The sequence below is a fragment of the Dermochelys coriacea genome, chromosome 16 (assembly GCF_009764565.3).
Source record: "Dermochelys coriacea isolate rDerCor1 chromosome 16, rDerCor1.pri.v4, whole genome shotgun sequence".
NCBI classification, from domain to species: Eukaryota; Metazoa; Chordata; order Testudines; family Dermochelyidae; genus Dermochelys; species Dermochelys coriacea.
In genome coordinates this window covers 22,380,448-22,405,351 of record NC_050083.1, presented here as the reverse complement: position 1 = coordinate 22,405,351, position 24,904 = coordinate 22,380,448, and the positions used below count along the sequence as shown (strand labels likewise).

Below are 24,904 nucleotides of genomic sequence, written 5' to 3'. Positions count from 1 at the left end.
GAAGAAACTTTCCCAGTAAAGAGTGGGAATCCTTATTCACTTAGGTTGCTAAGATGAAACACTTTAAAGTCGGTCAAATCCTGCTTATACAATTTCCAAATGCCAGCTTCCGCTGGGATTCACAAATGCATGTATCTTCATACAGAATGAGAATGGTATGACACAAGCACTTTCTCTCTTTCTCACATATTTCCACGTGGATTGGTAATATCTACGTCAGTTCAGAGGCAGCAGCAGAAATGCCAGGTCATTTTGCCCTACTATGTGTGCTGTCTAAGGCAGTGTTTCAGTCCTTCTGTGTTTCTGCAAAAGTATATCCTCGCAAAACATCCCCAATGTGATTATCTAAATATGACATGAAGGGAAGAGACAGCAAAGAAAAATTCAAGTAACAATTGGAATCGAAGCACCTGTGCAAAATGAACATGGAACAAGAAGACAACTGAGTTTTATAAGAATCTTTGAAGATGTTAATTTTTAGCATCAAGGATATTCTCTCATCTTAACACACACGTAAATACTTGATCAGTACAAGAATGTACCCTCCAGTGCATTTGCCTTTAGAAAACTATTGATATGGAAATGACCAATGTGACTGCAAATACATTGGGGGGCGGGGGGAAGGGAAGAGTCATAATAAATTCAATCCATATTGGCAGACTTCAGCAAGCCAAAACACACAGGATGAAATTTTGAAAAGCACCTAAGAGACTTAAGAGTCTAAGTCCCATTGAAAGTCAAAGGGACTTAGGGGTTCTTAAGTGCTTTGGTGACAGCGAAATGATATACACAGACTAAACGACTGCCAGGAAGTCAGAATACAGAAACCACCATAATTTCATGACGGATCAGAAAATGGGCTTTCTAGACTCCAGCTACATACGGTCTCTTATCCAACATAGTGGCAAAAACAATAAAGAGCGAGAAGCACCTGCATCCTGCAAGACCAAGATGGGCTTTACCGTCTATACATATAGCAATTGCTCAGCCATGCCTGTGGTAAACACAGAAGCCATCTTGCACCAGTTACACTACACAACATGAGGGGAAGAACAACGTTGCCGATTTACACGCGAGGGGATATCTAGGAAGTCAGAATGCAACTTTCCAAGTAGGAATTTGGCTCCATGAAGGAGCCAATACCTCTTCTCTCCCTCAGATGATCTTGGGCTCTTTTCATAACCATAAAAAGAAAAGGAGTACTTGTGGCACCTTAGAGACTAACAAATTTATTAGAGCATAAGCTTTCGTGAGCTACAGCTCATCACGAAAGCTTATGCTCTAATAAATTTGTTAGTCTCTAAGGTGCCACAAGTACTCCTTTTCTTTTTGCGAATACAGACTAACACGGCTGCTACTCTGAAACCTTTCATAACCATGCGTGTTAGAGCCTCAGTTTTAGGTATCCTTCAGATGGGACCTTCAGCACCATAGTGCAGCCTAGTACCACGCTGGGATAATCATCTAGTAATGACTTGGAAAGAAGAATCGCGCTTACATCAATCAACACCACCACTTGTTGAATGTCCTTTAAGGGTCTCCAATTCAATAAATGGCCAAACCTGCCCCTGCTTAACTCGTGAGACCTGACAGGATCCTGGCTACGGTAGTAGGCTTTCCGTTATAAATGTATAAGCAATCCATAGGCCCGAAGGCAAAAGATAAATGGAAAAATATCCCAAGGTAAAGAAATAATGAGAGATTTATCAATCTCATACGTGGAAAATGCAGGTTTACAAAGTAATTGTAAGAGCATGATCCATCTATGGACACCAGCAATGAGACATTAAGAATTAAATGAGAGGAGTAAATAGAAATTAAGTTTTGCATTATCTGCACCCAAAAGCAGAGGGAAATGTTTTGCCTTACATTATCTAAATCCTTTCGCAGTGCAATCTTGCTGGTGACCAATTCGTGTGCAAGATCATCATTTTCTTGTTCAAGCCTCATATTTGCTTCTTGCAGTCGCCGGTTCTCTCGCTATTGGAAACAAAAAACCTGAGTTTAAAAAAAGCTCTCTCAAGGAGTTTTGTACCATTTTGAGTGCCTCTCAGCTCACAAAAAGAAAAGGAGGACTTGTGGCATCTTAGAGACTAACAAATTTATTTGAGCATAAGCTTCATCGATGAAGTGAGCTGTAGCTCACAAAAGCTTATGCTCAAATAAATTTGTTAGTCTCTAAGGTGCCACAAGTCCTCCTTTTCTTTTTGCGGATACAGACTAACACGGCTGCTACTCTAAAACCTGTCATCTCAGCTCACACATTCACACTATAAGACCAGCCTGGAAATCCAATTCTGGCTGCATGTATTTTAGCTAACCATATTATGAATATAAAATAGTTAGTTAAGCAAAAAATGACCTTTGAGAAGCAGCTATTTATTAGCAACTCTGCTTAGCCATTGCTGGGAAGCTCACTGAGCCGTAGAAAAGCTTCGGGCAGCGGAGAGGTGGGGGTGAGAGTCCACTGCCAATATTCCCACACACATTCCCCTCCAAGGCTTGGGATAAACGTCGTGTGCTGTGAAAGGATGGGTGAGGGGGGTGCTGCAGAGAACAGGGTGGGGGGGGAGTATGTGGAGACTGCTCAGCTGTTTTCTCGCTTAAACAAAACTGCTCTGTCACAACCATAATCGAGAAGGGAGGCTACAGCTCCTGGCAAACACATGGATAGAAACTTCACTTGAAATGTTTATACCCTGAAAAATAGACTCAGTATTTCACAGCATACAACATGTGTCACTGGGGGAGGAGAGCGAAGACTTTATAGCAGTGAGCCGGCTTATACCCACCAGAATTGATTGATTGATTGTTTGAATATCTGGCACTTGGTGCAATCAGCACATTACACAAATGGACTCTTCTGAGGCAGTTTTATGAACCCAAGTGCAAAAGTATGTATCTGCACTATCCTGCCCTTCTATTTAATGGAAACATTTTATGAAGGGGCTTGCCCTGGAACGTCCCTGCTGATCAACACAAATAGGCATTTCCTTCATGTTCATTTGGCAGAATTAACCTGTCCTATCAAAATCTCTGCATGCTGGCAAATAAAGAGAAACAACTGAAAAACAGAATTTGGAGCAGGACTCTCCTGAGAGGCTTCAACTGACCTACGTGTGCAGGGTGTTACCTCAAATCTTTCTATAGGATCCTCCTGTTGTGCTTGTTGCTCTCTTATGGTATGATATTCCTTTTCATATTTCTTCAACTTCTTCTGACCAATCTAAATTAAACAAAACATGTTAGTTCCTTGCCAGTTCCATTCTTCTCTCAGGGGAAACAATACACATTTCACAAAGTGTCAGTGGTGCAAACCTCAGGCAACACCTGTCTGCCACAAAATATGATTAAAATGTTTCCCATCTATTCTGAGAGTGAAGTAATTAGAACTGGCCAAAGAATTCTGACTTATTCAGTGTATTCAAATAAATATTCTCTCTCTTCCTGCCTTCTTCAGGGCACAGGGCGTTTATTTGATGAGGTTGAGGTTTTAAGGCTGCCTCTTCAGCTGTAATTTTTAACCTCGTGTGTAACATTTTCTTTGCTTTTTATGAAACTGCTAAAAGGGGAATGGCCTGAGCAAGGTTCATCACACAGCTCTGCTAGCTTGTACCAGACTTAAAAAATCTCCAGTCCCAGGGTTGCCTGTGCATCTCAGTCAAGCCACAACACACTACATCAGCACCAAAGGGAGAGGAGGACAGAGAAAAATGATGGTCTGGTAACAAGCAGGTAAGGCACCATTCTGGAACTCAGCAGATCTGAGTTCTCCCCCCAGCTCTGTCAGACATTCCCTCCCTTTGTGACCTTGAGCAAACGAGAATCACTGCCCCAGTATTCCCATCTGTAAAACGGAGGTCAGAATCCTCCTCTTCCTCACAGAGGTGTTGATAAATTCATTAATGCATACATGGTGCTCAGACACTACAATTACAGAAGACACAGAAAAATCTTTAAACAAAACCCACTCCACCAGAGCCTCTCCTTGTGTTGAGGCCCCGAGACATGCCAAGCACTGTAGTGGATTAGCAATACAGCCTATGTTGAGACCACCAGACTCACTTCACTTGTGGACTAGCACTGATTTACAATGGGTCTCCAATGATTAAAGGCTGCTGGGCCTTACTATTATCTCAGTAAGCCAGCTAAATGATAAACAGGGATGGCTAACTTTTTTTAAAGTACTTGTTTGACAAGATTTTAATGTTTAACAAACAAATATTTTGCAAAAGAATAAGAAACATATGAAAATTGGTTTATGGTTATTTCCTACTTTGACAAAGCTCTGTCCTTGCCTCCATGGGTCCCGCGTTTCCTGGTGGATTTCGCTAGCCTCAGAGGCTCACTGTGACCCTCCACGTCACCCTTCTCTCTCTAGAGGCAAGGGTCACAGTCTACTGAGCCATTTTCATTATAAGCCAGTGAGGGAGAAGTTATCCTTCCTTGCACAGTCTCTGTTGTCTCCCAGTCTCAGTGATTAATCGGGGGCAAAGGTGGGGGGGAGCCCGGGCCCACTCTCTACTCCGGGCTCCAGCCCAGGGACCCTAATAGTATCAGCTATGGTAGCTGACCTTTTAGAAACATGACATGTACAATTCCCTGGGCTACTTCCCCCACAGCAGCCCTCACTTCCTCAAGCTCCATTTCACCCTTACCTCAGGGCCTCCTTCCTTGTGCCTGATATGGTGTGTACTACTCAGCTTCTCCAACAGCGCAACTTCCTCCCACAGCTCCTGACATGCCCCCCCACCTGACTGACTGGGAAGCTTTTAACTAACTAGTTTCAGCCAGCCCCTGATTGGCTTCAGGTGTCCCAATCAACCTAGCCTTCTCCCTGCCTTCTGGAAAGTTCTTAATTGGCACCAGGTGTCTTAATTGACCTGGAGCAGCTGCCATTTCACTTATCCTGGTACCAGGGATTTGTTTAGCCTGGAGCTAATATATCTATCTCCCACTACTTTTCTATAGCCATCTGGCCTTGCCCCGTCACACTACTTTATCATTAACAGTCTTGCCCGAGATGAACAAACTGCAGAAAACTGAGAGCTAGGCTCCCTCTAGTGAGATTCATATAGAAATGTTTTAGCCAGATTTCAATTGAAATTTTTCAACTTCCTTAGCTGGCATCTCTGAATAGTACAATTACAGTTATTAGAGTTAATCAGGAAAAATACAGAGTAAACAGCTTAATAAACACAAGGAATCTTTAGGAACTAGCTTCATTCTCAGGAAAGGGTTAAAATCTTAATAAGTAGTTTGTTTCACTGTATTAGGACTTATTGAAACATGTCCTGGCTTTTAAATGCTGAATGTCACATTAGTGAGAATGTTAAACATTGAGGAGGGAGGCACCCAGCAACACGAAAAGGAAGGAAATAAGCACACACCCCATGTATTCAACTCACCACACTTCTGAGTGTATCAGAACCAATCTTCGCTCTAGATATGAGCTACTGGGTGATCACAAGGATCTTTTTGTGATGATCACCAATATATTTCATAACAGCCCCAGTGGGAACAGCGCAAGGGGAACGGCAATAAAAATCTTGGAATTTGCATTGTGAGACACAGAGGAGGCAGGAATCCCAAATTCTAGTTTTTCTGGGGCAGGGAAGGTAGCAGTGGCTCTTTTTACATTTCACTGTAACAATGAAGTGGGACCTTAAGAATCTAGCATTACTTCACGCTCATCATTTGCTGACCTCCTTTTCAGCAGAATGCTGTTGTAATCACAATGCCTCAGCCAGGCTACATCCTATAAATGATTCAGCTTGATATCAGGGCCTTTTCTGTTCAAAAGCATTTTCAGGTAAAAAGCAAGAGATTTTTTTTTTTTTTTTTTTTTTGACAGCAATGGGCTTATATTTTAAGTCAAACCAATTACATGCAGCATTCCAATTAAAAAAAGAAAAGAAAAGTGTGTGTGGGGGTGAGAGCTGCACGCATTGGGCTGTTGCTCAGAGGCCAGTGTTGCAACCTGCATTCTCTCCAGCAGCCTTCCATATTCTGTTAACCCTTTCAATGCAGATTGCATTTGGGAAGACTCTACAGTACATCATATATGCTGTGCCATTAGTTCATGGTGCACTGGAAACAACGGGAACCTAGGCAGCAGTGGGAAGAGGAAAACGAATGAAGTTCTTGCTGTGAAAAGTGAAAGGTAAAATGTGTGAACGCACTTTTGGCAATGCAAGTGGTGCACATGATATTAGCCAGATGCATATTTAATGTCAATGCTGTCTGTAATCAGCAAGACTGGGTCATCTTCATCCTGCTTATTCCCTTTTCTTACATAGGTTTTTGATCAGAACTGAGTACAAACCCATTAATTGCCATTTTGAGGTCTATGTAGAGACCCTGCAATGGAGTTGGCAAATGTGGAGCAAAGAGCTCTGGAAAACCCAAATGCCCAGGAACGTTTACATACTATGCTTAGACTCTAGCAGCATACTAAGCTCCTTTAGCCATGTTTTAAGTATAAAGAAGTTTTGTGCCAACACCAGTGGTTTTGCCCAAGAACTTGGCATATATAGTTAAATTATATATATAAATATATATCTAAAACTGTCATAAGAAGTTAGAAAGTTTCCTTTAAAAACATAAGACAGCTCTATTTCAGAAACGAATGATCACAGCTATAAAGGGGACACTACAGAAGAGGTTTTTTGGGAATCTAGTTTAAACGTCTCTTTTAAAGTGGTGGTTTAAAGGTTTAGTTGCAATATTCACAGTTTGATTTGATTAAAGAGAAGCTGTTGACTTTCACTGTGAATTAATGCAGAGTTCATTACCAGTAACTGCCAGGATATCCTTATTCCCAGTGTCAAAGGCTACATCCATTTTACATAATTACATTTAAGTAATAGTGTCTGGTGGACAATTTCTATCGAGACATTTTTGTTCACCTCAAGTGATAGAACTGTTTGAAATATCTCCTAGAGAAGCACTTTGTCATACAGCTATTATTAAATAGGAATTATTAATTAATACAAAGGATACATTAATAGTAAGGCAATTACATTTGCGGACCAGAGCCTCCTTTATAATGACAGAGTTGGAATCAATTTGCAGCACAGTATTTGATCCCCTAGCAAACCTTGATGATGCTACAGTTAACTAAATGGGAGTGTGATGGATCTCAATGTGGTTCTATGGCAGAGACCAATTCTAAGTTCTGGGTTTCAGAATTTGGTATCTTTGCTATTTTTATTTAGAGTGTTGTTCTGATTGGAAGGACCTTCTCTAATGAGTCACATAGTTCCCTTTTTGCATTGTGGCAGTACAAATTTCATTATTCACAAAGCATCCCTGATAACTGGTGTCTATGCAGGTTTGAATCAAATTTTGGCTGAATGCTTTTTAAAACTAATTTTCTTTCAACTCTTTTCTGGAATTTTAAAGCCAAAAAAAAAAAAAAAGTGAAATTCTCAAGGTTTTAGCTGTGCCTTTTACACTAAGGTAAACTGGCTTTGTCTTAAATTACTGAGTAAAAAAAAGGCAGAGGTTGTTTATCAAATTGAGCCACTTAGTTGAAACTTAGCAATGTTAAATTATTTTAAATGCAAAAGTTTGATGAGGAGTTAGTCTCCAGTACAGTCAGAAAGTACAAGCCTAGGTCAGCATTGTGGGTTTTTAATAATGATGCAAGCTCCTTGTCACTTGAAAGGAAAGCAGGGCTTCAGTTTTCTGTCAATGTAAGCAATCGGTTTTTAAAAAGCTACTAAATAGTGTTTATGTTAATCCTCCTGGCTTTTAAACACACAAAACTTTTCACTTGGGCTGGTTGTTGTACAGGCCCTGAGGGCTCCACAATCTTCTATCAGGGAGCTCAATATTAGGTGGCTATTACATACCATTCAGACTTCAGGGTCTAGGCCCATGTGGCTAGAATTGATGGTGTTCCATAGAACCTCCTTGGTTATGTTTGATACAGTATTTGGGTGTTCCATCTTAATGAGACAAGGTGGGTGAGAGAATCTCTCTCTCACCAACAGAAGTTGGTCCAATAAAAGATTATTACCTTGCCCACCTTGTCTGTTTAATATCCTGGGACCAACATGGCTTCAACTGCATTCCATCTTCATGTTATTGTAACCCCTACAACTCTTTGGATAGTTCAGCTCAGCCTACTTAATGTTAAATAATTTTCCATTAGTGCTTTCACAACTAACCATAAGTGCAAGCATCAAGTCTGGCCACCCTCAGTATTTCCCAAACTTTTGATAACATTGTATGTCAAGTGCAATCTTATTAGCTTATGCAGCAACTCTGGGGAGAAGACAAACAATAACTACACTCGCGATAAGAGAAACCTTAGGTTAGATGGTTACTCCACAGAGAACAGCACTCTTTTTAAACTATAAGGCACTTATGAAAGATTCAGAAATACCTACACACAAAACATGTGTGGTACATGCCAGAGCACTGGTTTTAAACAGCATGTCTTATACACTCAGTTAACAGTCTACAAATGAAGAGCCAAAAGGAAGAGTGATACTGTGAGCCTCCCACTTGGGTTGCTCAGAGAAAAACAAAGCTTTCTACATTATTTAAGAGTTTCAAACGAGCTGCAGTGCAGGTGCAGCAATTTCTGCAGACAGCACCACACACAGTTTTGCCAGCACTTAGGTTAATTTCACTATAGAGGAGACCTTTTTAAGAGTACAAAAGAGCATAAACTCAATGCTTATAGTGTAAAACTTCCCTCCCATTACCCTGCTACTAGCCCACTATAGTCTCAGGTTTAAAACAGTTTCAAGCACGCAACTTGCGAAGGATTTTTAACAGAAGCTAAAAAAAATTAACATTAGGAACATAAAAGCTTCAGGATCACTTGGCCAATCTTGATTAATTTGGGAAATTTTAAATGCAGGGTCATCTTCCATTTACCTCCCAAGTAGATATACAGAATTTATAGTACCTATCAATGCATTTTTAATGAGATCCTTGCTGTAGTATACAATTAAATATAGCTCTGTTCCATCCAAAAGGACCATATTTTCTGCCTCTGCACTGTTTACTTTGTTTCAATGTGTTATTCCCAGTTGTTTCCAGGAGAGATGCTGCTGGCCATTTAGCAGAAATCACTGGAGAAAGACTTGAGCAAATAAATGCTTTTCTGCATATGCAATATGTGTAGTTTTACGCAGATTTTAAACTTTATTGGAGTGGTTTTAGTCAGTCACTTAAGCTCTATTTGTTTCATTGCAAAGCATCTAGAATATTTGCATTTAGGGGTAGATAAATCAAAATTATATGTGAACTCCCCCCCCCCCCCCGCCAATATATATGGGATAGACAAGTGCTGAGAACAACTTGCTGGCCTCACACGTTTACCTTCATATTGCAAGCTAACTCCATCAGCTTTTTTGCATTTTCCTCTGACCGATATCTCTTGGGCAATTGTACACGGAAGAACTTTAAAGCTCCTTCAAAGTCTGTCAATAATAGGTCATCCTTGGTAGTCTAGAAACATACAGAACGGAAACAATATTTGCAAAACGGATTTTGAAAAACAGTTTCAATAATAGATGCTAATAAAATGAAACAGCTATTTTGTTAAGATCAAGAGAAAGCATCTTTTAACCTTCTTAAAATAGCAATATGCGTTTCCATTTGCACAATAGGACATTTTCCACATGGCACAGCCGCAGAGGCAGTGCATGCCAAACAGCAACGAGAACAATATTGAAGAATCAGAAGATTTCTGATTATAGTATTTTTGTAACACAGCCAGTATATGGAAATATATTAAATGAAAAAATTTTAAAGTTGGATACTCACTTTTAATAATCCCAGTGCAACATTAAAAATAACACTTATTCCCTAAAGAGAGAAGAAAGAAAAACAGGAATAAGTCAACGTTTTCAATATTTACAAGCCAGGCTATTACTTTATTCCCACACCTTACATTTACATATTTTTACTTGTTCGTATTAAAATGGCAATGTAGCATAAAAATGTAAGCAGTATCTTCATCAGATCAAAGCCCTGGAGACTAAACTCACAAACAATAAGGCAAAAATCCTCTGTGCATGGTACTTTGCAGATAGCAAAAGGATCTGCCTCAAACACACACTCCAGCCTCTCCTCGCTAAGCTTCCCTTTGCCTGATGGAGAAAAGAATTCTTCCAAACTTCCTTTGTCTTTATGGTTCAGTCTAATAATAAAAGATCCTTTTAGGAAAACTACATAGTTCAGTGGATTGTGGGGAGCTCAGGGAAGGGCTCCAAATGCAATTCATGCATTTAGCAACATAAAATAGTAACCAACAACAAAGCTTCAGGTCCCACCAAAAGCTGCTGTAAATTAATAGCCGGTAAGAAGCTGACTATCTTCATATAATGTGGAGTTGTGTCACCTTAGTACATTGAATTCCGCAGGTGGCAGAGCCACTGGCTAAAGGGGACCTAAACCACACAAGAAACATGTCTTTCACTTGTCTAAAACTCAGTCAGGAAAACATTCCTCCTGTTACATCCTCCCTTTCACTTCAAAGAGGGGAGAAGGGAGGACAGGCAGACACTACTACGTGGTACCTGGCGTATAGCTTGGAATTCTGTGATCTCTGAGGGATGGAAGGACTCCATATGACCTAGGAACCTCTTTGTGCCAACTGACAGAGTGCACAGAGTTTTACAGGGATCCCTTGAGTCAAGTATATGCACAAGTTCACCAAAGGGTGGCATGTAAGGTCTCTACCAAGAGCCAGTAGCCCACTGGTCATCCTAAGCACTGCAAAATGTAAATATGTAAGAACGGCTATACTGGGTCAGACCAATGGTCCATCTAGCCCAGAATCCTGTTTTTCAACAGTCACCAATGCCAGATGCTTCAGAGGGAATGGACAGAACAGGGCAGTCAGCAAGTGATCCATCCAGTCGTCCACTCCCAGCTTCTGGCAGCTAGGGACATCCAAAGCATGGAGTTGCATCCCTAACATCTTGGCTAATAGTCATTGATGGACCTATCCTCCAGGAACTTACCTAATTCTTTTTTGAACCCCGTTATAATTTTGCCCTTCACAACATCCCCTAGCAACAAGTTCTGTAGGTTGACTGTACGTTGTGTGAAGAAGTTTGTTTTAAATCTGCTGCCTATTCATTTAGTTAACTCACCCTTGGTTTTTATAGTCCTCTATCATATCCCCATTAGTCATCTCTTTTCCAGCTGAAAAGTCCCAGTCTTTTTAATCTCTCGGTATATGGAAGCCATTCCACACCCTTAATCATTTTTGTTGCCCTACTCTGTACCGTTTCCAATTCTAATATATCTGTTTTTGAGATGGGTTGACCAGAACTGCACGCAGTATTCAAGGAGTGGGTCTACCACGGATTTATCGTGTGGCATTATGATATTTTCTGTCTTATTATCTCTTTCTTAAAAGTTCCTAAAATTGTTAGCTTTTTTGATTGCTACTTTACATTGAGAGGATGTTTTCAGAGAACTATCCACAATGACTCCAAGATCTCTTTCTTGAGTGGTAATAGCTATTTTAGACCCCATCACTTTGTATGTACAGTTGGGATTATGTTTTACTTTGTTAAATAAACTCTTGCTTGTTTTCATTATGAACATGTCTAAGTGCCGTGTGTTAAACCAAGCAGTGATCTGACGTGAAGCTAGTAAACTAGAGCGCACTGCTTCTTTGGGAACAGCGAATCTGTGAATGCTGTGTGCCCAGTGGAGCAGGGGCTAGACCCTCCAGGGAGTCGCTTGGAGGACTCCTGGGTTGGATTGCACCTATTGCTACCTTGCAGAGGGACAGCGGAGCCTGCGCATGCTGAGTGCTTGTGTTGTCTGTGGCCAGTGGAGTCAGGGAGCTGACCCCTAGCAGGCACAGACAAGGCTTCCTCACAAGGGCAAGTGATAGCGAGGAGCCTCAACCCCAGGTACCATTGAGAAGTATAAGACTCCCCCCTCTGTATTTTGTAATGTCCTCAGTCTAGGGACACATCTTTAGTGCAGTTTCTTTCCATCAGGATGGTTTGGGAGCCAGTTCTCTTTAAAGAGTAAGCATCTCTCCACCTCAATCTGGTACACATTTATATTCTCCCATTTGCTTATATTTTAGAAAAGTAGTTTTTCTGCTGTACAGCTTCCCCTGACAAAATACTTGTTACGCTGTATTTGATTGTACTGTCCCCCTGTTCCAGCACACACACACACACACACACACACACACACACACACACTGCAGCGGCTGTTCTGCTGTTGTCAGCTCTGCTCTAAAGTCTCTGAGGGGGAGTTAGTTTAGACAGAAACAGTCAACATTTTACAATAATTTTGTGTTAATGAGAGTTGCTATATTGACAGTCCAATGAGCTTTCCCTACACACCACTCAGGAAACATGACTCTAGCCTCACTAGGAGGGATCACCTCTATGGCCTATGCAATCTCTGGCCTCTTGGGTGATAGTACCATCAATGGGTGTAATCGGTGCCATCTGCTGTTGTGAGACCTCCGACACACTTGATACTGGACATACAGATGGCAATCATTTTTGGTCACTATGGTCAGGGCCTAGTTGTTTCAGAAGCTCTGGAATTTGCAGCAGAATCCACTTCTAGCCAAAGAATCATGCTCTAGATTCTAAGCTTTTATGTAAGAAGAATTAAATCTCTAGCTCATTCAATGGCAAAGACAACCTTCAAACTTTCAAAAACCAAATCTAAGTCAATGCAATGTTGCCTTCCTGAGTCTGCAGATAACACTCCATGTTTATTGTTTGAGGCTAACTCCAATACATAAAGACGACAGCTTAAATAGCAACATAGTCAAGTCGTTCACTGGTGATCATTTTAGCATAAACAGCCAGCTAGAGTGCTTATAGCCCAAACACCAAGCCACCTTTCCAGCCCTCCTTGGGTGCCAGAAGCCATAACTGCTCTCTACTCAGGTGCCAAAAACTCCAACTTTCCCCAGGCAATTTCTACAAGGCACACTGTCAGGACAAAAATCTGCAGCCTCCTGGAAAATTAAAATGTGGGGCTAATGTATTGAATTCAATACTTTTTTTTTTTTTATAATTTAGAGGAGGCTGGCGGTGTGACATCAGAGTGCCCAAGAAACCAGGAGACCTTGCTATGGAATTCAAGTTCAGCTTGAAACCCAGCCTTGAGTACAGGACTGTCTTGATTTTATTTTTACGAATGTATTGGGCTACCTGCCACAAATGGGTGCTCTCCAATCAGTACTATGTGCTGTAGCAAATTTTATAGTCTGCTACAATCAGAGTATCAAATGATCAAGATAAAAAGTGTTCAGTATGTATCATCAGCTCTTCTGATCAGCTGTCAGTATCACCAGATTTTATTATAGTTGGTTGATTGGATATTTTCCCTTCTTGTGCCCTCTCTCAAACAGAAATCTATAACCACTCTATGCTGTACACACAGCAATACACCAACGTGCTTTTTAGCTCCAGGAGTGATGCTCAGCTTGGAGGAGACATTTTTTTGTCTTCAATGGGAGGTGTTCTAGGAGGGTTCCTATACTAGCTGGGACTTGCACTTATTGTTCAAAGAAAAAACCCTTGATACATGTCTACACTAGAAACCTCAGAATGGCAAAACTCAGCATTATTCTGATGCATTTTAATTTTTATTTCCTACCTGGTCAATTCAAGGCTGTTTAACATCTCAATATAGTAACCTCCCAAAAGCATCAGATTCAAATATAGCAACAAGAAAAGGAGTACTTGTGGCACCTTAGAGACTAACAAATTTATTAGAGCATAAGCTTTCGTGAGCTACAGCTCACTTCATCAGATGCATTTAGCAACGTAATAGTTCCTTTGGCCAATGTAATATGTTTGTTTTCTATCTAAACAGGAATTACCCACTCTGCTGATCTGTGTGTAAAACATCTTATTTATATGTATAGAACACCCCCCCCGCTAACATCCTTTAATAAACCCCAAAGGCAAGCTGCCATTCTCCCTACTAAAAAACGAACAAAAACTATGAACTTTTAAGGTCAGACACTACAGATGAGGTGGTGTTATGGATAGTTAATACTTCCTCAATGTCAATACTCCCTTTGCCATAATGAATAGTACACAAAGAAATACAAAGTTGAATCCTTTCCCTTTTGTTAACAAGGCTCATTTAGCCACTTTATCCTAAGGGGCAAGGGACTTTTTTTCTTAGACCCTTTTCTGATATTGGAAAAATTTTATAATTCCTCTAGTGGGAAAGGAGGGCAAAGATGTGATGACTGAGAAAGTCAATCCCCATGCACTTCTCCCCAACCCCCCCAACCCCAAATGGCTACAGCATAAAAAAAGATTACAGATACTGAAGACTGGAAAAGGAAAATATCAGTTATGCATGGGGGCGTGCAATATTCTGGCCAACAGTTTAAGCACGTATGCAAGATTTCAATTTGTCCTTCCACTCATTATTCAATGCCACATCTTTTATGGATCCTCTCTTATTCTAGATTATATAAAAGGGGGAACCTACTCACAAGCTCAATACTAGAGGATCTGGCAGCTCCACCTCCTATATGTAGACTTTTATTGACATTACCGGTTAAGGGCTTGGTTTTCTCTCCATCCCTTAGGTCTTTGAGTTTTGACTTTAACAGCAAAAAATGAAGACTAAACTTGGTTCTATCACTTCTCTTAGCAGTAGAGCTAGCGTTGTGGTACAGTGGTGCTCTGGATTTAATATCTGATTAACTTTCTCACTTTTAAAAGCCTGGGAAATTTTTGCTATGGAGAAAAAATGACTAGCTCTTGAAGGCGGTTCTATGTCAATTATTTGGCTACTCATTAATTGAACTGCAAAAGGTTTATTAAAATAACTGATTAATTATTTAAGTGTCCCTTATATTCAACAGTAGAATCTACTTCCGCTTTATAGGATATCTTCGCTCCACATGCAGAGATCACTTTTCTGCCATCTGTTGCTTTTTTTATACTAGTATCTAGGCAAAGCAAGCAGCAGGTTCCAAAGAAGCATAGCTACATAGGGGCAAAACACTGACCAAGAGATTTATGAATGCAGCAATCTTAAACGAAAGAAAGAGAGCAGAACTTTACTATTTCACACTAATGACTAGGAGATCCATTGAGAAATCAGGCATTTTAGTAGTTATCAAGTAAGCAAACAAATGATTAAAAAACTCCAAGGGCACTGCATTGCAAAACGTACTCTGTTCATTCATGTTTACAAAGGTAGTTTAGATTTAATTTAAATTACTTCCTAACTTACTGCTAAGTATACTGTTATAAAAAACAACTAAGTCGTCTTAATACAAGATTTCACTACAAAGAATTTTGTTATTAAATATATGTGGAGAAATTGAATGAGACCTCAGTATCTTTGGAGGGAGAGTTATCGGGCCTATGAAATTACCAAAGTGAAAATTAGCGTATTCGGGCTGTAAATGCAGAGTACTTCAGTACTCTAGGGATGCTCTAATATTGTCTATCATTACATGGTTCTTACACATAAAAGTGGCAAAAAAACCCAAAAAAAGTTACTTGGTTAAATCTAAAAAACTAGAAACATAAAATTATTTCCTCCATAATGCTGTGTTCTTTTTATATAGGATTTACAACTGTTAAGAGATTACATGCACAAAATTAACCTCTTTAGCCTGTAACTAATATACAGAATGACAAAAGACAATAATGATGCTCTAAGAAATACGAGACTTCAATCTAAAACCAAAAAATGCCATCAACTTTAGTTTTAGAATGTAACATCTGAAAAATGCTGAAAAAACACTTCCATTGCTGCATAACAGTTTTTATGTAACAGTTTACATTTTTATATGGGAAATTGTCCGTCAAGCCTCAGTTGTCCAGCACTCAAAAAACAGACATGAACAAAGAATGCAAACAAGCTAGACTTGACAGGAAGCGTCCATCAGGAGTTGCTGCAGATACAAAGTTGTATAATTATATGTGTAATACATACCTCACATAACAGTAAGTCAATAATATGGAAGACCATGTAGAGGGGGAATTTTGCAGTGAACAGGGTTAGAAACCACTGGGAGGCATACATGTGGGCTTCAAGGCTGATGTCCAGAAAGTGATTGTAGAGGTCAGGAATGCACTCCTTAAAAAAAGGATGCTCATTAGTTTTGGCTTAAAAGCAGCTGTTTATATCATACTTATAATTCTCAAATCTACATGAAAACAGTATAGTAGAAGAAATATTTAATGTTATCCTATGGCATTTTACAAGTAGCAACTGGAATAATTATGCTAAAGGAAGTTCTTTCTCTGGAACAATGTTGGTGCATAGCTATCCTCTATCTCAATCAAGGGTATAATAAGATTGTGCAAAAACTATTCACTTGTGATCAAATGCTGCTCTCAAGCAACTAAATCTTGGGTTTTGCAAGCCCTGACCTGTTCACCTCAAAGCAACCTGGATGCTTACCTGCATGAGGCGCTCCAACTGATAAAACTTGCAGTGCAAATCTTCAAAGTTTTGTTTGAAAAGTTCCCTGAGTCCATAGTCAAACATGATTTTGACCAGAACACTAAACGCCTGCTCTTCAGGCATCTGTCAAAGAGAACAAATCTTGTTGACGTTTTTATATTATTCTATTTCCTTCATTCATCTTGCTCTTAGCATCAAGATACCAACCATTTTTCATAACAGATAAGGATAATTGCACACATCATAACAACTGGATGATGTGTGACAAATTCCCTCTTAGTTCCCCAATTTAGAAACACACCATTAACCTTAAAGATCCCCAAGGGTTCTATTTCATGCAGTAGCTGTCCCAGATCTGGTCAATGACTTCAGAATCAAATTATACTCCTACAGATTGTGAGCCCAACCTGTCCAGGTCCTCAGTGTAGTCAGCTAACACAGTTCAGATATGACCAGTACTTTTACAGTATTACTACAAGATGCTAACCACACAGTAGCATTTTTTTATTTTACTTTTTAAAAATGCTGTTACTACATTTGATGGTCTTTTATTCAAACTGATTAAAAAGGGAGAGAGTCCGTTATTACTACCCAAAGTTCAGATTTGGCAGCTCTCTACACTGTTGTGGGACACTTCGCTCTCCCCCTTCTGCCAGCAGTTGGAGACAAAAACATCATTACTTGTCAGTATTTATACATCTTTCATTGGCATCATAAAGCAGTTCTGTTCTTTCCACAGCAGTAAAGACTGACTCTTCAGGTCAATTACTTGTTCCTGTAAAGGTCAAAATATCTAACTCAAGCACTCTATTATTCATCCACAGATGCAGTCAGTGAACTCTGAAAAATTTTCAGAGATGTTCCCATACTGGCAGTGAGGGACTTGCAGAAACTACATTTCACTTTATTGCTCAAGGACTGCAGGGTGTATGCAGCAGTACCTTCTCCAATAAGACAAGGTAACATGAATTCCGTCACAGCCCGTAATAGTCACACTCCAAAGACTGCCTTTCAGGAGGCTCAAAAAATGAGAGAGAAACAAAAACTGAGATTTTAAGTTGCAGCCTTCAGTTTAACAGAGCTCATTCTCAGAAGCAACAACTAACATTAAAGAATGATCTCTAAGAAAATGTATGAATGATCTTTTCTTGTCTCTATGAGTCTCCTTAATCCAGCGGGTGCCAAAAAGGTAGGCAGATAGCATTTTGGCAGCTAAAAGAAAGCATATCTATTGGTGAGCAGAGTTCGGTCCCCTTACTAGCAGAAACAATAAACCTTTATTACTGATTGGGTTCAGAACAGTGCTGAAGAATTAAATTTCTCCATCAGTTAATAGTTTTATTATACAGGTTACAGAGAATCAAAGCATTACAGTTAGATACTATCAGTCCATTTGACTTCTGTTTATAAAGAGTGTAGTTTATAATATATTTCTGTGTCCTCACAGAATTATGGAAAAATATTGCTCTGAAAACCACACATACTGTCAGCTGGACAGAGACGCACAAAAATCTTTATATTTAGGTCTGCATGGTAGCAGCAATCACTCAAAATTGGCTGGAGGGGTAGGGGAGATCACCACAAAATCCTACAGGGCTTAGGAACTGCAGTTTCAAATATGGACTTATGACAAAAAGCAGATGACATTCTTCCAATAAATAAATAAATAAATAAATAAATCTAAAAATAGCACGTAGCTGCAGAAATTTTTATTTTTTCACACAAGATAAGATGTTTCACACAAACATGAGTAAGTCTCAAAACTTTCTACTCAGATGTACTTAAAGTATAAAACAGATAGCAACAGCTGTCGTAAGTTCAGACCACTCAATGCCTTGATAGAGAAGGGATCATTACACTAAGCACAGTGCTAATAATTGAAAAATAATACATTTGAGATTCAATCTATTTTAATCTTTGGTCATTGACTAACATATAAACCACAAAAAACAAGGCCTAGAATATACTGCCCCAAATAAACACATTGCAATGTTCAAACCATTAAGACTTAAATTCCCACACTACTAACATGCTGCAGATTGTGTTCTGTTTAATTCAAAGGCCACGGCAGCCCTGGTTTGTCCTTATGATCAATACCAATAAAAGCTCTTCTAGATGCTTAAATTGAATCAAAAATGCCCTCCCCCTGCCCGGGTACCTTTACAAGGAGTTCCATAGGTAGCCTAAACCCTAAAGTAATTTCTATCCACATAGCCTACTTTGCATAAAGAAAGCAAGAGAGTCTGATTTGAACTTAAGACAGCTTGAGGTAGAAAGGAAGATAGAACCCAAAGGAAAATGAAGTGAACACTGACCACAAACTCATTATTGATGCTGCAGTGAACTTTAAATGGAACATGCTCCTCTTTCCCCCAAAGTCATAATTATGGAAAAACAAGCATTTGAGTAAATAAGCATGGGACTTGCTACTGCACTAATATGAGTGAATCTGAAATGAATTATTCTGAATAAACTTGAGCATTGTTTTGTCTGAGGCTTACAATAAATTGGAATGTGGGGAGAGAGGGGACTTACATGCAGAAGCAGCACAGCGGCAAGAAATGACTGGCCTTGACAATAGCCAATCTCTTCATCATAGACTGAATAGGCCTGAAAAGAGAATCAGTATTTTAAGATTAATTTTTAACTCTGAAACCTATTTTAAGATGTACACTCTACCTAGAGCAGAACTGCATGAGAAAAAAAAAACTAAGTACTGAAGTGCTAACCTTCAGTCATGACTGAACTGTGATTCCAGGATATGCTTTAGCTTCTATGTTACTGCACAATGATTAAACCAAAAAAAAAAAAAAACCTGTTTGCAGAGCAATTGTTGGTGGCCAGCAGATATGTGGTTGGTCACATGGTGTTTCCAGCTCCTAACTCACACTGAAGGCTACTTAAAATACATGAAACCACTTTCCTAAGATTACTTTTACAGAGCAACACTTGCTGTAGTTGCAATCAGGATGTCAGGAGATTATGAATCACATGAACCCAAGTGAGGAAGGAGTAAGACAACCTCTCTATTAAAACACAACCTGTACTATGAAAAAATTTGAAAACCTTTGGATTAGCCTAAAATTTCTTCAGTAGCCTCAGGGACTACACACAAAAAATGACCCATTAATTTTCAATATGGGTCCTATGCAAGAAAAAAAAAATGGCAAGCAAGTAGTATTTCATATTGTATAGGAATGCCATGGACACATTCTGTATGTAGTGTAGTAGCCATATCAGTCCCAGGATATTAGAGACATGGTGGGTGAGGTAATATCTTCTATTGGACCAACTTCTATTGGCGAGAGACACAAGCTTTCGAGCCACACACAGCTCATCTTTCAAGTCATTTTAAAATGGAAACATTTTAGTCTGTATCAAATCTCAAATGCGTGGAATACCCTCAACCATTATTGTGCTGGAGACAATGCAAACTCATCATTAGATAGCAATTCTAAAATATTTTAGATCAACACAGTACACAGTGCTGTCCCACCTTTGGATTCAGTATCATGGTCATCTCAACTAGGGATGTGTGAAGTAGTGGCTTTTATGGACAAATCAAGGCCCTGTTGGGGGCCTCTTTAAATTATTACTGCCACAAGTCTCTAACAAAAGTAAGGCAAGGAAGAAAGATATCTAATTGTGCAGGTGAACTTTATAGAATAGATTTACCCTCCATTTCCTAAGCGCAGTGTGTGGGCACATGATGTTCCTCAAGGTTACAGAGTTCAAAGTCTATGGAGAGTTCTTCCCTTGGATATATATACATGGCTCCAACTGACTGCAGTGGGAATGGGGGCATGCATATGTACACAGTATTTGGCCTTGCAATTACAGCATGCACCAATTTTGTTGGCTGACAACCCCCCACATGGAGATGTCTCATATACTTTAAGGTCAGAAGGGACTATCATGATCATCTAGTCCCCACTTATCTCTTCTTATGCCCCATGCCCGCCTCTAGATAGTCCTGATTCCAGTCAAATTTGGACCCAAATACTTTTTCATAGCCTTTAGCCCAGGGATTGACTTTCATCTACCAATCAAGAATCATTAAATATTTTCCCCACTTAATCTTTAGTTCATTATTTTATAGTTATTTTTATACCATAGACCCATCTGTTCAGGAGGGGTCCCTTTACAATGAAATGCACTACAATCCTCTTTTGCCTTTGTTGCAGCATAAGATGCTTAAGTTCTAAAATGACAGCATTACAGTGGCAGGAACTCCTCTTGCACATGATACCATGTCAATGTGCTCGGCAGTCACATATACAAAAGGAGCTACGGAGCTACCAACAGACAAAGGCACATCTGAAACCCCAATTGAAAAAGGAGAGCTGCTGGACCTAACGTGGATAAAAGTAATGTCATAAAACAGAGTTGTTGCTGAGGAGAGAGATACTGCAAGGTACAAGACTAAAGAGAGTGTTTGGGTGAGGATGATTTTGAGCACCGTAGTCTGCTTCCAAAATAAAGATCACATGGAAAACTATCACCACTAAGGAACAGGAGAACAATTTCACATTGACTCTGAAGTTATGGAACGGGTGCAAAGACTGTCAGTCCAGTTCCTATGCTAGCTTAAGAGTGATCTTGCTGGTATGTTACTGTTGCAAAATATACTGGATAAACCATCAAGATCAGACAGATGTAACCAAAGGATTATATTTCCAAAGCATTTTTTACAGCAACATTTGAGATTTTTGGGTGCTATTTCAAATTACTGGGTTTGTGCAGCTGTACAGAAAAAAAAAATCTTTTAACTGGTTACCAAGTGTTTGATTTTAGGTTTAATTATACACAAGAAATGCACAAGCATTTCCTTCTGCGCAGGACAGTCCCCTGTGCAAAGCACATAATTTTTAAATGATATCCTAAATGAAAAACTATGTGCCAGGAATTTAAGCTTCAAAATGCAGAAACGTCTCCTGCAGGATAGAACACATGAAAAATTTCTAAATGCAGAATCAGAGTGCTGAAAACTTGAGATACTCTGGTCAAACAAGGTAATTGGATCAAACAGAAAACAGTCATTTGTACCTGATAATTATCTTCTGCATTTTAATGAGCACTTAAATGGGTGCCTGCTGGTTTATAATGCTAATGAGAGATGCATAATTATCTTCAACTTTACAGATACTTAGATCTTTTGCAAGATCTTTACTCTTTATTAGACTAATTTCAGAGTAGCAGCCATGTTAGTCTGTATCCACAAAAAGAAAGGGAGTACTTGTGGCACCTTAGAGACTAAAATTTATTTGAATATAAGCTTTTGTGAGCTACAGCGCACTTCATCGGATGCCACAAGTACTCCCTTTCTTTTTGTTAGACTAATGTAGCTCTTATGAAAGTTCCACAAGTATTTGTTGTAGTTTGAGAACACATTTTAAAAAAACACTTTAATTTAGCATTGTTTAGGGTTGTATCTCAATCTTTAGATGTGATGGACAGAAATGAGGTCATCCCCATTTGCAGTGTTCTGATATCAATGGAAATAAAATATCAAAACCGTGCAGAAATATTTGCATCATTTAACAGATCAAAGATTTCTAAAGTTTTTGAGAGGAATAAAAACGAGATGTCCCTCTTTATTCTTCACACTTTGCTGTACCTTCCTCTGTTTAGTGTGTTGCCAGTGATCCTATAAAAACTGAGTCTCTAATAGCACTGGCCACAGACAGGTCAAGCTTCCCACTATGCAGCTCTATCACCACACAATAACTCTGATCAGCAGCCTCCCTGCTATTCCAGAGGTAGGCCCCTCTAGACTATTCTGCTGATGCACCTTAACCGTCACCTGCAGCTTCAATCCCTTCCTTTATATTCCTTTCTTCAGCAGAGACTACAAGTTTTAACAACTCAACTGCAGTTTGGTTTAGTTTTCTGTATCTCACTGGAACCAAAACTCCAGACATTTTAGCACAGAACAGACAGACAACATGAAAAAGGTTCCAACCCAGTGAGCTCATTTATGAGATTCTTGGTCATTGTTTCTCTCTGAAGTGTGGGCACCTGGCCACATAAAGCATCACGTCTCTCGGCAGGAGCAGAGCAAAAGACTACACAGAAATAAAGGGACAATCGATCTCTCGGCTTAGTTTGCTCATGTTGTGCCCCAACTTCCTCCACTTCAGTTTCCAAACTAGCCATGAAAAATTTGTAGAAAGTTGAACCAATGAAGAAATAATCATTTATTTCTGGCACCTAACAAATTTATTTGAGCATAATAAAGTCTTTAAGGTGCCACAAGTCCTCCTTTTCTTTTTGCAAATACAGACTAACACGGCTGCTACTCTGAAACCATTTATTTCTATTTGCATAATTCCCTATAAACATTCAGTTTTCACAGTTTACAATGACAACATAATTCACAGGGGTGGATCTAAATCAGACATAGAAACCTCTCCCTTTGAAGAGGACACTACAACGTTATCTGCAGTAGGTTTACTCCTACATAATTTATTTTCCTGTGTGTGAGAGAGAGAGAGAGAGACAGAGAGACAGACACACACACATAAGCTTTCCCCCACATGACCTATCCAACATGCCCTGGGTTTTAGGTTTCTATCCCCATTCAGTCCTGGCCTCACTGCTGAGATGGCCATCAAGGATGCTAATACCCAGTCTGAGGGTGGTTGTAGTGTTGTGGACCCCAGTCCACTAGGAACTGGATTAAACTGAAGTTATTTTGTATGAGCCGAAACAACCTTTGCACTGTGGCAACTTTTCAATTCAACTGAGCTTACAGAAAAAATAAGCAAACAGGAAAAATGACCAATTTAAATCCAACATAATTATTGCAAACATAAAAAGTGTGTGTTGACCAAGACCACTACACACAAGGTTATAAAATACCTTGCATATTTTGTACAAGGAGTCCTGGCCATCTCCCCCAGTATCCTTAAAGTAATCATGAGCTGGGAATGTGCGATTGATGTCCCGAGTGATTGCACTGTCCTGGGGAGACTCCTGTTAAAACAAGAACATGAGAGAAAAATCTGTATGTTAAAAGTGATGCAGTTTAAAAATCAGCACAAATTACAATGTGCTGGAATGAATGGCTGATAGTCTATCAGTGTATGCTGTGCACTTCACTCAATATAGACTAGGGTAGACAGCCTGCAGCCCAACCACCTCAGGTCACAATATGGTAACCTAAGCAGGTCTGGGCATGGTCAGCACTTAGCTAGGAGACTGCCAAGGAAAATATAATCAAGTGTTACAGGATGTGGTTGGTGGTGATTCACTAGACAAAAAACCCTACCCTTTCAGTCTGTATTGAACCCAACTGCCACTACACAAATTCTACTTCCTCTTAGGTAAACTGAGGGTGCCAGGCAAATAATCTTTGGTCATTGTAGTCTGCCACACTAAAATTCACCCCCAGGTTAGACTGGAGAAGTCATTTTTCACCTCCCATCAAAAGGCAAGACACAATAAGGGTGAAAACAGACAGGAAATGGGATCCAAGCCAGAGCAGGACATGATTTCACAAAAAAGAAAAGCCATACTCTACTGGCTGCATACACAGAGGCATCACATCCTGGCTCAAGGAGGTGGCAGTGCTGTGTGTATATGGCTCTGGTGCAACCACCTTTAGAACACTGTGTGCAGGAGGAGATAGAGCGAGGCTACAAACAGCAGGAGTAGCTGGAAATGAAGAAATCCAGTCCAAGAAAGGAACTGATCCTACTTGAGAAGGCCCTGAACAAATCCACCCTGGAAAAGGGGGTGTCTAAGATCAAGAAGGTGGAGGTAGCAGAGGCTTTTTCCAATATCTGTGTTTGCACCAAGAACGGGACCACAGGATCTTGGGGTAGGGAAAGAAGGGCCAGGTATTACAATGGGCTCAGGAGGGGCTGTTGAACTGGCTGATATCAGTATGTCAGACATATCAGTATGTCAGTATGACACTTGCCTTGTAAGAGAAACCAGGGCCAGTGCACCTGTGCCCCATCTACTGACCCAGATTAGGCTTCAAAAGAGGGCATCGGAGGGGAGGGGAGGCAGGAGGGCCAGTGAGTCAGAGGTCGGAAGCTACAGGAAGCGGTCAGAGCCTAAAATGTAAAGGGTGAGCTGAGGAGCTGTTTTAAGTTTGGACACCCCCCCAACCCCAAAAATCTGCCTGAGAAAGACCGTGGGTGCGCCAGCAAATCACCAGGAAGTGGGGGAGAAGCCCTGTCTTGTTACAAAGCGTTTCTCTTTCTAGAAAAGCTGTGGAAATGCTATGCTAGCACCTTTCGTTTTCATCTAACATGTATAGATCTACTTCAAACACACCTCCCTCAGGAGATCTAGACTCAGAATGCTTTCCCCTCTAGCCTCTCATCTGAGGGTGCTGGAGTAGCTGGCAAACAAAACTAAGCTTCACAACTACTTCATTGGCAGCAGATGCTGTACCCTCTGTCTAGCAATTAAAGCACAAGGGCAGAAGGCAGGATTCCTGCATTCTGCTGCCTCTCATATTGACCCTATTGTCTTATTGTTTCCT

The 24,904-nt window shown here is 40.0% G+C and overlaps 1 protein-coding gene across 7 annotated transcripts in view; it reads right to left on the bottom strand.

Moving 5' to 3' along the window:
* Nucleotides 1-24,904, bottom strand: part of RABGAP1 (RAB GTPase activating protein 1) — a 133,947-nt gene that overhangs the window by 14,193 nt on the left and 94,850 nt on the right. For 6 of the 7 annotated variants that reach the window (XM_038374150.2, XM_043499102.1, XM_043499103.1 and 3 more), the window contains 8 exons: nucleotides 23,269-23,382; nucleotides 18,943-19,017; nucleotides 16,405-16,530; nucleotides 15,934-16,077; nucleotides 9,787-9,828; nucleotides 9,340-9,468; nucleotides 3,134-3,226; nucleotides 1,870-1,980 (listed from right to left, as the gene is read on the bottom strand). In XM_038374150.2, coding sequence (XP_038230078.1) covers nucleotides 1,870-1,980; nucleotides 3,134-3,226; nucleotides 9,340-9,468; nucleotides 9,787-9,828; nucleotides 15,934-16,077; nucleotides 16,405-16,530; nucleotides 18,943-19,017; nucleotides 23,269-23,382 — 834 coding nt within the window. The remainder of the gene's footprint in view (nucleotides 1-1,869; nucleotides 1,981-3,133; nucleotides 3,227-9,339; nucleotides 9,469-9,786; nucleotides 9,829-15,933; nucleotides 16,078-16,404; nucleotides 16,531-18,942; nucleotides 19,018-23,268; nucleotides 23,383-24,904) is intronic. The other variant, XM_038374157.2, reaches the window with a different exon arrangement.